This window comes from Varroa destructor, unplaced genomic scaffold, assembly GCF_002443255.2.
Source record: "Varroa destructor unplaced genomic scaffold, Vdes_3.0 BEIS01000004.1, whole genome shotgun sequence".
NCBI classification, from domain to species: domain Eukaryota; kingdom Metazoa; phylum Arthropoda; class Arachnida; order Mesostigmata; family Varroidae; genus Varroa; species Varroa destructor.
The window spans coordinates 9,383,053-9,395,617 of NW_019211457.1; the positions used below are offsets into that span (position 1 = coordinate 9,383,053).

Consider the following 12,565-nt stretch of genomic DNA (forward strand, 5'->3'; position numbering starts at 1 on the left):
CCGAAGTGACAGTTTTTCAGCAAGCATGTGTGCGTGGTTGCTTTCGGCAGTGTCAATGTTCCGTTCTTATGTGTGCGGGTAAGAACGAGAGGACAATTTGGACGGCAATGAGGAAAGGAAATCTCGGTTCGTTTCCCATTGCTACCACCGTCTCCCACGGTAGAGAACGTGTGAGTTGGGTTCAACGACACTGCAGCCCCCATTTTCATGGTCTTCGCTGACACTGTTTCCGATATAGGAAATGGGTGTGTTCCTCCACTAACACTTTATTTAAGAGCCACTATTTCCTTTGCTTCGCCTTTTTTTTGCGTCATGTCGATCGACAAGAGCCTGTCTGCTTGCCTATCCGCGACAATGCTCTGATTATTACCTCTGCTTTTTCCGCGGCTTGCCCCGAAGCCGCCGTCCGTTAGTAAAGTGGCCTTTCTAAAAACGCTCCGGAAGCCCCCTATAACCTCCAAAAAGAGGTCTCCAAGAACCTCGTTGTTTCTGAATGTAGCGGCTGCACCCTTGATAGATGATGAAGAAAAGAAGAACGAAGAGTCACTCGCTTGCTTGTGGTTATCTGACGTTGTGCGGCAGATTGTCGTTCTTCTTCTTCTTCTTCTTTCAGTGATCCTCATTATTTAGTAAGAATGACTTAAATTGCTGTGATCATGGCCGTAGGTCGTTGGCATACTACACCTCATTGCCTGTCCATTGGTCTTTTCGCATTCGTACAAGCGCTTGCGCTAAGACTAAATGAAAAAAGGAGAATCGAAAGAAACAGAAAAATATAGAATGAGGGGTACCAGAAAGGAGCCCTCTACCCCAGCTATCCCGAGGAAGGCTTCGTAAGGAAAGGGGGTTGGACAGAAGAAAGTAAGAAAAAGGGCGGAGACCAGCTAAGCGAGAGCAGCGGGGCGGGACGCAGAGGGTAGTGACGAACGTGGATGGAAAAAAGATAAAATAGAACATGTCGTTTTGCTTGTCGAGCCCACTAACCAGAGGCGACCACGCCGAAGAAGATAACGGCGAAAGAAGGGAGAAAAGACGAGTGAGCGGACGAACCAAATCAGGCTCCTCGAAGAAGTGAAAAAGGATAATCCCTTTTTCCTTTTTCGCCTTTTTGGTTGGGTTTGAAGTGACTAGGGTTCTCGTAATATGTTCTGGGGTCGGGAGGCAGCTTGCAGTCTTTGCAGTCACCAAGAGCAACCGGGTTAGGGTCTCATCTTCGTGGCGTTTCGTTGCACGCCACTGCCGCTTGTGCGTATCGAAAAGACATCCATTGGTCTCGTCTCACGGTTCGGCACTCGATTTTGTGCTAGTCGTAGGCCATCCACTCAACCTTCGACGACCACCTGAGTCTCAAAGACTTTGCTCAGTGGAACGAAGCAAACGGCAAAAAACAGTCGACGAAAAATAAAAAGAATGTGGGGGCACTAAGGATTCGAGACGTGGGTAACGCCGGCCATGAAAAGTCTTCAGCTGCTGCCACCGCCGTTGTTGTCGTCGTCTTCGTTGTCGCCTGGCTGAAACTGGGGTTTCTCAGCGGCGGGGCATTTGTAGTACCGTCGATGTGGTGAGCTGTTCCTGAACCGTGTCTGACTCGATCGTGCAAGAAAAGACAACTTGAGAAGACTGTGCGGTGGATGGCGAAAGCGAACGGAAGCGGTGGTTGCGGAATGAAGAAGCGGCAGCAGAGAGAAAATGACAATAATGACAACGAAAAATTATCGAAAACCTTTCCAACGATACGACGATCCGTTTGCGAAACGCTTTTTGTTCTTGCTTGCTTAGGCTGTACAGAAGGAATTGGAAGAAAAGCATGCTGGGTCAAAAAGCGACCTCGTAGTAGGTAGCGTCCAGTAGTGCAGTACGAGAATCTCGCTGGTTCTAGAAGTCTTTGATATTTAGAGCAGCGAATGGAAAAGTTTTCCGGCGAAGCAGTCTGAGTTTGAGTCGGCTTCTGAAAATATAGGACATTATCTTCAGGGGGACTGTGGCTCGACGAGTCACAACGTTTACAATAATTTTCTTACTGTCTTTCGATGGTACTTCGGAAATGAGTCACGTTTTTAATCGCACCAATTCTAACCTACTGTTCCGTAAATTTTATTCTGTAAATTACAGATTTCGGATCGACAATACCGATCATATCATCGATGTGAACAAAGACAATTTAGTATTCGAGTACGACCAGGTAAACATAGTCTGCCCGAAGCATGATCCGAACGTGCCCGAGGAGGAAACTGAAAAGTACATCATTTACAACGTATCAAAGGAGGAATATGAGACTTGCCAGATTCGCGACTTCTCCCGGGCTCGCACGATTGCACAGTGCAACAAGCCGTACCAGAGCATGTACTTCACGATCACATTTCGCTCGTTCACGCCACAGCCCGGAGGGCTTGAATTTAAGCCCGGCCAGGACTATTACTTCATCGCCGCGTCGGAAGACATCCAAAACGGCGAGAACCACTGCTTGACGAAAAACATGCGCGTGCAGTTTAAAGTCTGCTGCAAGAAAGGTATGCCATCATTAACCTTGTCTTTTCTCAGCAGTTAAGAGCGACAGTAAAGCGAATTTTTTCCAAAAAAATCTTCCTTTTTATAAAACAATAGACACCAAATAAATGTTTGCTGGTTGTGCTTTTCACTCTTCCACTCCGGTAAGCTCATCTGCATGTGCGATTCCATTTGAGATTAATATAGGGTTCATGTCGTTCAAAATATGATAGCTTCGCGCCGTTTATTTAACCCACGCCATGTTTGTACTCTATTTTTCTGCAGAGGAAGCACGAGTCCGACCAACCCCTGCAGCAACTACAAGCACAACGACGTTTATGCCGAACGTTGAAGAGAACAATGTCATCTACCCGTTCTACACGCATCCGCCCTCGCACAAGCCAGCATCGGGTGGTCGTCAGGACTACTTAGACCGGCCAGACCGCCTTGGCCGCTTGGATCGCTTAGGTCACCATCGTGGATCGGACATTGGCGATCGGGACCGAGGTTTCCCCGTACGACGTACTCATCACGGCCATCACCACAATTCGCACGGAGGCGGAAGCAGCCACGAGGCGAGCAGTACGGTGGACTATTGGCCCCATATACCCCATGCGCCTGGTCAGGGTCAATTCGCTGGGGGTTACCCCTCCAGCCCTCGTAAGCCTGATTGGCCTCACAAGCGTCCCCACTTCAAGAATCCGGACCGACCTGTTTCTGACGACACGGCAGTGTTTAAAAAGCCGCTAAACAGCCTTGAAAGAGGTCGAGCATGGGAACGGGCCGGAAAGAAGGAAGGACTCACGAACAGCTCCAACAGTTTGCATCAAAAATCGTCGTTCATTGGACGTTTGCTCACGCTTGTGAGCACGTCTCTATTAATGCTTGTCATAAGAATGATGATGCAGCGGTGATCCGTTTGAGAGTTCCTGCCTGCTAAAAGTGGGCAGATGGACATATTATTGCGGAATACAGTGGATAGAAAAGAGACACTGAAGTCTATAGAATATCCGGAACGATATGATTATAAACTGTCGCACATATTTAAGAGAAAGGAGGACACCGTGGAAGAAAGATGAAACACAGAAAGGATAGAAAATGCTCTATGTACTATTATTACCATTATTATTATTTAGTGGTAGTAAAGGAGAAAAACGACTGATTGATATTGATGATATCTTACATGTGCCAGAACCTGTCTCAGTTTGGAGAACTCGACGATCGTCTTTGATTGGTGGCGCTGATAATGTATAGCAAATACGTTCGAATGGCGGTGCTGACAGATACCTCGGTTTTATTCAATTCAGCGATAATTCGTATGGAAATAATGAACAGTGTGTTAGTTGGAAGAAGCAAACGCATTCGATTTTGCCAGAGAGACACTAGGCCAAATGACAACAAATTAGCTCAGTTTATACAACTTAACACATATATATACATATATATCTACATATATATACTCTAACATAAGTCGGTAAGCTTACCGCCAATCCCACTCTGTGCCCTACCACCAGCTCGTGAAACGTTATCACGTTATAGGCTAGTTTGGGTTCTTGTAACTTTACTGATTGTCTAACCGATTGATCTCAGCTACCCGTAATATAATGTCCAATATATGTAAAGATATATATGTATGTGTATAATCGAGTCGAGTGGCGCGACGTACAAGATTTTCCGCCCCCTACACAGGGTTGGAGAGACGGACACATTATAGCAGACGGCTTCAAACGTGGCGCAGGTTCTTGGCGTACGGCTGATAGTGGCTCCTTTACTATCTTGTCTGTAAATAGTTGCAGTATCAAGTGGACCACACAAACAAACCAATATAATTAATACACAGACACGCGTAATTCATATTATAAAGATGACTATTGGCGCCGTACCTTTGCATTCTGGTGGAGTAACCGTCAGGTCCGCAGAAAAGGTTCCGAAAATTTTTAAGTCCCTTGAGCCCACTGCTCAAAGACCTATTCGAGGTCTATGCCTCTAACAGATGCTGCAAGAGAAATCGACCTCCGAAGTCTTTTAGGAGAATTTTGAAGAAATTGGCTATCTAGCATTACAGACTTACTGAGGGCTGCAGATATGTAACAGTTCCGTCGTGTTCAAGAATTCCACCAGATAAGGAGAACATCTAAGCGATGGCGATAATATTAAGAGTTTCGAAAGAAATACATGTTCTCACGAGATAATAATTGAGAAGAATTAAGCGGTACTGTAAAGAGTAACTAGTAACAGACGTAAGAAAGTAACAGATCTACAGATCTACTCAGAGACACCCAAACATTTTGAAGTTGTAAAAAGAATACGCGGCAAGTGCATAAACAGAAAAAGAAGACATATAGAGAGATGAGGTGTTACGGGCACTAGACGGACGGCCTACAAAAAAAAGGCAGACAAGCCATAAGCAAAGAAGCAAAACTAAGGATATTAAATGATCACTGTGCGAAAACAAGATTGGCGTTCGATGAAACTTCGTAGGAGCTCTCGTCTACGCCTAACCGAGGCACAGGTCAGACGAGAAGGCAACCGAGAGAAATAGACAACATGCCCGATGCTGTGATATATTTATTTTCGGTGTTATTTTCAAAAAACAGAAACCGACACACAAAAAATAATAATAAATAAGATTATAGATAAGTGATCAAGATAGAAGGGATAAATGAAACACAACCGACCCATAAGGGGTCGTGGAGTAAAATACAGGGAATGACATGCAGGATGTTGGGAGCGACTGGAACAGAGGATCGACAGCAAGGAGAAGCTATTAATACCAGTAGGAGAAAGAGCTAAGTGATTAAACTCAGGATGAGTGCGTGAGACAGCACCCATCAAAATGTTAAATCGACATACTTGTAAATGTGTTTGTCGATAGAATAAAAGGGAAGAAATGCACCTAAAGTGTTATTCTGTTTTTCTGTTGAAATTTACGGGATTCGAAGTTTGGTGTAATTGCTTTTAGATAGACGGCTTGGAGTGGAAGAAGGAGTGTCAACAAGATGTCTGTGTCTAGCTATATGAGTGTGTAAGCTGGATGTGTATCAGTATTTAAATTGGTATCATTATATGTGAGCATAAGTATCTGCGTGTGTGTCTATGTGTGTATAAGTGACCAGTTCGTACGTTCCAGCGTATGGGCGATATTTTTTGTGAATATGCGCTTACTGTGTGTCTAAGATACCGAGCATGTGAGGAGCATCTGGGTAAACTCAAGACTCCTGGACAGGGGCAGAAAGTTAGAAAAGAAGAATCGGAGAAATGAGAGGGTCGAGCGAGGGGGGTATTTGAAAGCTGAGATATATGTATGGAGCAAATCTAGACAAAACTGAGAGACCTAAAGAGTATCCACCGTTCGTTTTTGCTGTCTACGAGTAAGAGCCGTGTGTAAATAACGACGAGAATATAGAGATATGGTCGAGAGAATGGTCATGAACAGTGGAGATGCGGAAAATCAGGCGCCATTAACGAAAGGACAGCGTTACTTGCCATTTCGTTTGTTACCATAAAATGAAATGATTAATAATTCATCAACGGTGGCGACAGAGGTTTTTTTATTATCTGAAAGCTATTACCACAATAAAGAAGAAAACGCGGAGCGAAAATTACACAAAAAGAAAGATGACAGAAATCAGTTATACCTGTGTACAAGGTCATTTATTACCCAACGTCGTCTTCCCCAGTCCCTGCGGGACCACGGAGTTGAATCACGGTCTAACAGCCTGATGACCCAAAAACAACCCTGGCAGATTTCATCGAAATCCCCCAACCTTGCTCTCTGACTCTACGCATATTTGAAACGGTCTCCAATTAGCGTCGTTTTAATTGAACTCTGTTCCGAAGATTTGGCAAGCACATCATGCATTAAGCTTCGCAAAGTCTCTTGATATAAAGAATGAGAAAATGAGTGACCCATTTTCTCAACAGCACTGCGGTCAACCCTATGTTACTAAGAGGAAATATCTCCGGAATAGTGTTTTAAAATTCAACTCACAGCCTAGTAGCAAGGCCCAAGTAGTAAAACCCCCCAAAAAATACGATGTGCTGACTAAGCAGCTCGGGATACATTAAAATAATGGTCTCGTAAATTAATGTATTCACGACTCTTCGCAAGCATGTCATGCTTTTGGTAAGCAAGCCTCACACAAAAATCTCCGGTTGGTTTGGCTTAGCGACGAAATCGCTTGCCATTGCAGATCTGCCCAGCGTAATTGCACCTGCCACAACGCAACTAGCCTATACACTCACAATTGTTTACTGTAGTGTTGTCAAGTAGAAAACATTAAATAAGATCTTGCTATAATATCTCAATTAGCACCCAACCTTTGACACGATTCTTTGACGCCAGCTCCCCACCGTTTTCACCGAACAACGTAAAACGCCGATAAATGGAAGAGCGGTATCGACCGTGGTGCTGATAGCACGGTCCAACTCGATCTCGACATTGCTTCAGCCCGGTTACATTACCAGCTGATACAATAAAATCATATAAATTCATATGTGGCCAGTCGCCATTGAACTGAGTATAGAATGAATCAAGAACGAGATCTATTAGAGGGAAAATCGCCGGCGGCGTGTGGTCACCGCGAAAAAAAATCAGATCAAGGAAAGACGGTTAAGTAAAGCTGCGAGGTGACGTTGCCCGTCCGAATTAATGTACATAATAGAGATACTATTAATAACGATAAGTATATTCATATGATGAATATGACGCCGATGATGACCATGAAAAGAAGGAGTCTATTGCTAACAGCGGCGAGAAGATTATACAACGCCTAAATAGCGTAAATGGTTCGAGTGGCAGACATGATCGGCGAAGGGATTGGTAAATTATTTTTTGGCTAGAAATTGTGGCTGAATTTTTCAACATAATTCCCGTGCCTTCTTCTCCACAACATGTTCCGGTGCTCCCTTCATTTTCGAATGAGTATTTTGGTAGTAAAAAAAACTTCGTTGAGTAATCTAATCTATCAAACAAAACAAAGAAGTTCCGCTAACAAAGAAAAATCACAACGTTTCGATATTGTTCCTTAGGTTGCTTCTGTTGTGTGGAATGGGGGCGCAGTAAACTATACGGTCTGAACGTGCGATAGATGATCTAGATCGTAGTGATTTAACGCGATATGCTGTCGTACGTGGAAGAGGTTAGAAGTGAGTGCCTATGAATTATGTTCAATAAACCAGTTCATCACCAGCACCATCACTCTGTACCATCCCTGGCGTCAGTTGTGTAGTCTTCTCGTTCGCGTCCTGCATCACACCTGTGTTGTGTCTGTACCCCGGACGGAACGGCCGCCTCGCGCCACAGCTACAGAATGTTAAAGGAAATCTATATATAGATATATAAATACTATACAAAAAAATAACAATTACAGTTAATGAGATTAAAAAGTAAACGTAATGATAAACGGTTATCATCACAGCTGTGCACAAGGATACAACTTAATAATAATTTGAGCAAAAAAAAAACTTATAATCAGAGGAAAAGAGTAGGAAGAAAGTCAGTATAAAAATAGCAAATCAAATCACCGAGGGAACCTGAACAGAAAAGCTCGATTTTTGAAGGGAGCGAACAAAGTAATGCGCGGTCAACATTGGAGAATAGCATTTACGATAATAACTTTACAGTTCTTAGTAAATTTAAAATAAAATGATTCAAAAATCTACAACTATTAGAAAAAAAAAAGCTATTATTATTATTGCTACTATTAAAGACCCTTATTGTAACCCTGACATAAATATTAGGATATATAATTATAACATTTTTGCAGCCATGCATCGTGAAGCCGCTTTGAAAATCTCCCACCTTCATGAGAACGTTTTCTGTGCATAGAATATTTACAAAAACCAAAATAAGTGAAATGGGATAAAAATGATCGTTACTGCTAGTGCAAATTTGAGAGGAAGTCCCAGGTAACAGAAAAAATATATAAGAAATTATTATTATTAAAGACGAAAAAATACCCTGTATGAGAGAATTTTAAGGGCGCAAGCAATTTTTTCCCCCTTCGGAGTTTTTTGCTGAACAAGTCAACGTGCGTAAGGCAAAATCAACTTACCACCTAAACAAACAGATAAACTTCAAGATGACAACAACGAAGATTGAACAGAGATGAGAACTCAAATGAGCGGGGAGCTAGACGAGCCCTGTAGCTAAAAAACCGTGTGTGTAAATATTAGTTGTTCCTTAATTTGTATTATATTTAAATATTTATTAAACAGACATAAAAAGCCTATAAACAACATGAATAAGAAAAAAATACTAAAAACAAACAGAAATAAATGAATGGCATTTAAGACGATGAAAATCAGCTTTATGGTCTTTTCTTGATCGTTGTAATGTCTTAAACTCTTTTTTAATGTCTATTAAATCTGAGTGCGGGATACTAAAGAAAAACATCATAAAATTACCGTCTCTACCACTTGGCAGACTAGTACAAAAATACGACGTAAATCACTTGCGACTGTATTCAAAATAGAGGAAGATGTTGATAACTCGTATAAGCAGATGGCAAAACTTTCTCTTTTTTTTAATTTCAATGACATATTAACTCCTCTTTGCCTACGAGGCATAAATGGAATTCTGTGTCGTCTATAACCCTTTGGTAGGGGTCCACATAGGAAAGGTTGCCTCGTAAACTGTTTTATATTGCTTCAGGACAGAGCTGGCCATGACAGCGTGTGCCGTATCTACGGAGATAGACAGACCTATGCGTGCAGCAGCAGGGTGAAGCGATCGGGGTTATTAGTGCAGCTAATGAAGCGTTGTTTGTTTCCAGCCACCGACCGATCTGTGGGGAGGTGACGGATCCCCCGACAGTTGCCTCCAGCCTGCAGCGAAGTCGTAATTGAAAGGCGTTCGGGCAGCTGCAAAATTTGGCGCCGTTACGTTATACGTTATACGGGTGATTTCCGGTTATAGGGAGCACCGATAGCGCAATGATCAAATGCGATTTGTAGCCGTTGTTTCGCTGGATCGGATCCACTGTGTAGAGTGAAATTGCGAGCTATTATAGAACTAGGGCTAAATCGAGAAGAAAAGACAGACGTTAGATTGGGACTATCGTTGGCGAAAGCAGACGTCCGTTTAGCACGATGAAGGCAAACAGCAGACAGAAACCGGTGTATTACTGCAAAGGTTCTATACATTGATACGCGACTACAAAATCTTTTTACAGCAGTCTTGGCTCAGTATGTAAGTGATATGCAAGTGATTCAGAGGACCCCGATGGGCTTTTGACGGATGAACTTAGTAGTGGGCGACATAATGTGGGAATTTCGCACCTAACGTCGCTGTTGATAGGATGCGCGACACCCGCAAATGCTCCGTCCGGAAGCGGAAAAACATTGAAGCAAGACAAAATGAAGTAGTTTTGTTGTTGAACGATTGATTGTTTTAGCTAATGTCGGCGTCTGGCTAAAAGCCATCGGACAACGCGTATAGGTATATGGAGGAGCGGCATTCCCGATGAGGCCACCTTCAATACAATCGAATCCTCTTAGTTCTGTAGATGTTGACAAAAATAAACAATACTGTATTATAAACGCATCAACTACGCGCCTATTTAAAACCCACGAGAGCACATGTGCTTGGTAACTTTAAGTACCGCATTGAACTTAAGACATCCTACCTGCGATATGTCAGCGCCCGTAACTCTGGTCGCAGGCAAAGATTTCGCGGCGCTATCCAGCAAAATGCATGTACAAGCGCTTAATAATATAGGTACGGTTAAAGGAGAACCGAATTTTCCACGCCAAGGATAATTAGTTAGACAATCGATTTGTATTCATTTCGATCCTAGCCAGACGCACAGGCTGTTTGGAGAGCTGCGTAAGTCTATAGAAACTTTGCGTTTGCGAGAATAATTGGCAGTATAAAATCTTCTCTCTTCATATCCATTCAACACATATATTTAGCTTTGAGACCAACATAGTTTAGCTGGCGTCTCATGCACTTAATGTAACTTAGTGTACCTAAACACGGATGAAACACGGATAAATAGCACATGTTGTCTCTGTAACTCTCTCTCTCTCTGTAACTCTGTATAATCTATAAAGTCCATAACGCTGGAAACCTTTCCTCTGGAAAAGTACGATATTGGCGGCGCTCGAAATTCTTCCGTAGCAATCGCTTCTTCAGATTGAATTCCCATTAGAATATATTTGTTCGATATTATGATTGTCGGGATAGCCTTGCCTGTGGAACTCGAAGATTTCTAGCGAGCTTCCAATGGCAAACGTTTGTTATACTTCTAGACGAACGCATAAGTAAAAGTAAACAGTAGCGTGTCCGAAATGATCTACGATCCAAACGAGGTTACAAAAATACTTCACCGTGCGTCAATCGAGGTTTTCGTCTAAAATATTCCTTTAATTTAGTACGTTCGACCATCGACATCATACAGGCTAATTTTTAAAGTGTAATATGTGGGTGTTTGCGTTTTTTCGTCAGTGTGTACGAAGCGTGTATATGTCGAAAAGTTCGTAGGGGTATTGGAATCACTGTTCTGCGTCTATAAAAGTAAACAATTCAGTCCGTTTAAAGTTTAGGTGACCGCATCTACTTCAATTAGTTTTTAGTTATTACAGTAGATGGGTAGGTTTGTTGTATTGTTGACTGCTAGACAAGCGACAAATGGCTCATTTTCGGTAAGCTTCCACAGGTGAACCGAGTGTTGATTTTTTCCATTATATTATTTCCAAGAAGAGTTTAGCATTGCTTGTTTACAAAAATAGTCCTATCGAATATATCGTTGCTATCGTCGTCCTTCTTCCTGTGTGTAACATGCGGTAATCACACGGTAAATCCATGGACCAGCGAGCTCTTACTTCTGACAGATCTGACGCCGTTATGGTTGTTGACCTACTATTGACCACCGCTTTGATACCTATCCAAATTGTTGCGAATCTCCGAAAATGTATGCGTTTATTCCCAAAATTTTTCGGAGCAGACGCTTTACAACATAAACTAGATGAACTTGGTTGAAGTACGAGCAGTGTCATGAAGACTTTATGACCGCACACGTTTGCATAGGGGAATTTCTAGTTTTTGATACACGGTTTATACCGTAGCGGGCTATTGTCATTCACCGGGTCTATAAGCGGCACATATTAATCTAACACGCTATTGTTATTCAACACATTACCGTTTGATGCGATTTCTATTGAAAAGTTATCCTCTTGAACATTTTCAGGGCATTCATCATCAATAAGTTAGCTCGAACTCGCTAGCCCCAGTGTGTATGTTATTATATTTCAAGTTTTTCTGCTTTTTACCCATGCTAATGGAACGCATAATGTATGTTAATATGCTATGCTAACTTTAAAATCGATCGGCATCCAATAGACTTATAAAGTGCTGCCAACGTGCTTAGAGAGACAACACACAATGGCCTGTTACCTTTCCGTTCGCTATTGATCAAAGTGTCAAATGACTGAGTCGAAGCTTCATTAAGATTGTCTACTTTGTAATTTATCTTTGCAGATCTGGTCCACGATAGGCCTTAGGGCCTGTAGCTTCAGGCTTACCTAGTAATAAACCTCTCCTATACAGAATTTCGTTACTCGCGATAGGTGTTCTCAAAAACTTAGCGATCTCATACACTTTTTCGCAGTTCGTCCACGGGAGATCTTCCGCACTGCTCGCTGCTTAGATTCGTTAACTCCGTAGTCGATGTTAGTGTTATTTTCTTAATAGTGTGATCTGCACCAACGTCGCGATCTGCGTGGGCGCAAATAGCTAATAAAGTCGCAACTTTCCGATCTCGGCTGCCTATACCTTTGAAAGCTACAGAAGCGTTCGACACTCACTATGTCCGGAACTTGCGTCAGTATTGTGAGGACTTCGGGACCCCACTATCGCCGATTATTGGCCATTTACGCCGTTGCCAACTTGCTGATTGCAGCTGTGGGCTTAATGATGATCGCGCCCCGTCTAGCAACGTCGAGACTTTTGACACCAATCTGTAACAACCCATGACCCAATGGTACTCGACGGTGCTAATAAATACATGATAACATGCCTTGGCACACCTCAGCATCGAGCATCGCCGGACACTATAGTGGAAATGGTGGCCCTTTT

General features: G+C 42.7%; 1 protein-coding gene across 1 annotated transcript in view; it reads left to right on the forward strand.

The window, feature by feature from the left end:
• Positions 1 to 8,795, forward strand: part of LOC111248943 (uncharacterized) — a 66,118-nt gene extending 57,323 nt beyond the window's left edge. The window contains exons 2-3 of the mRNA XM_022802086.2: positions 2,113 to 2,510; positions 2,773 to 8,795. Of these exons, the coding sequence (XP_022657821.1) occupies positions 2,113 to 2,510; positions 2,773 to 3,401 (1,027 nt within the window). The 3' untranslated portion in view covers positions 3,402 to 8,795. The remainder of the gene's footprint in view (positions 1 to 2,112; positions 2,511 to 2,772) is intronic.
• The last annotated feature ends 3,770 nt before the right edge of the window (positions 8,796 to 12,565 follow it).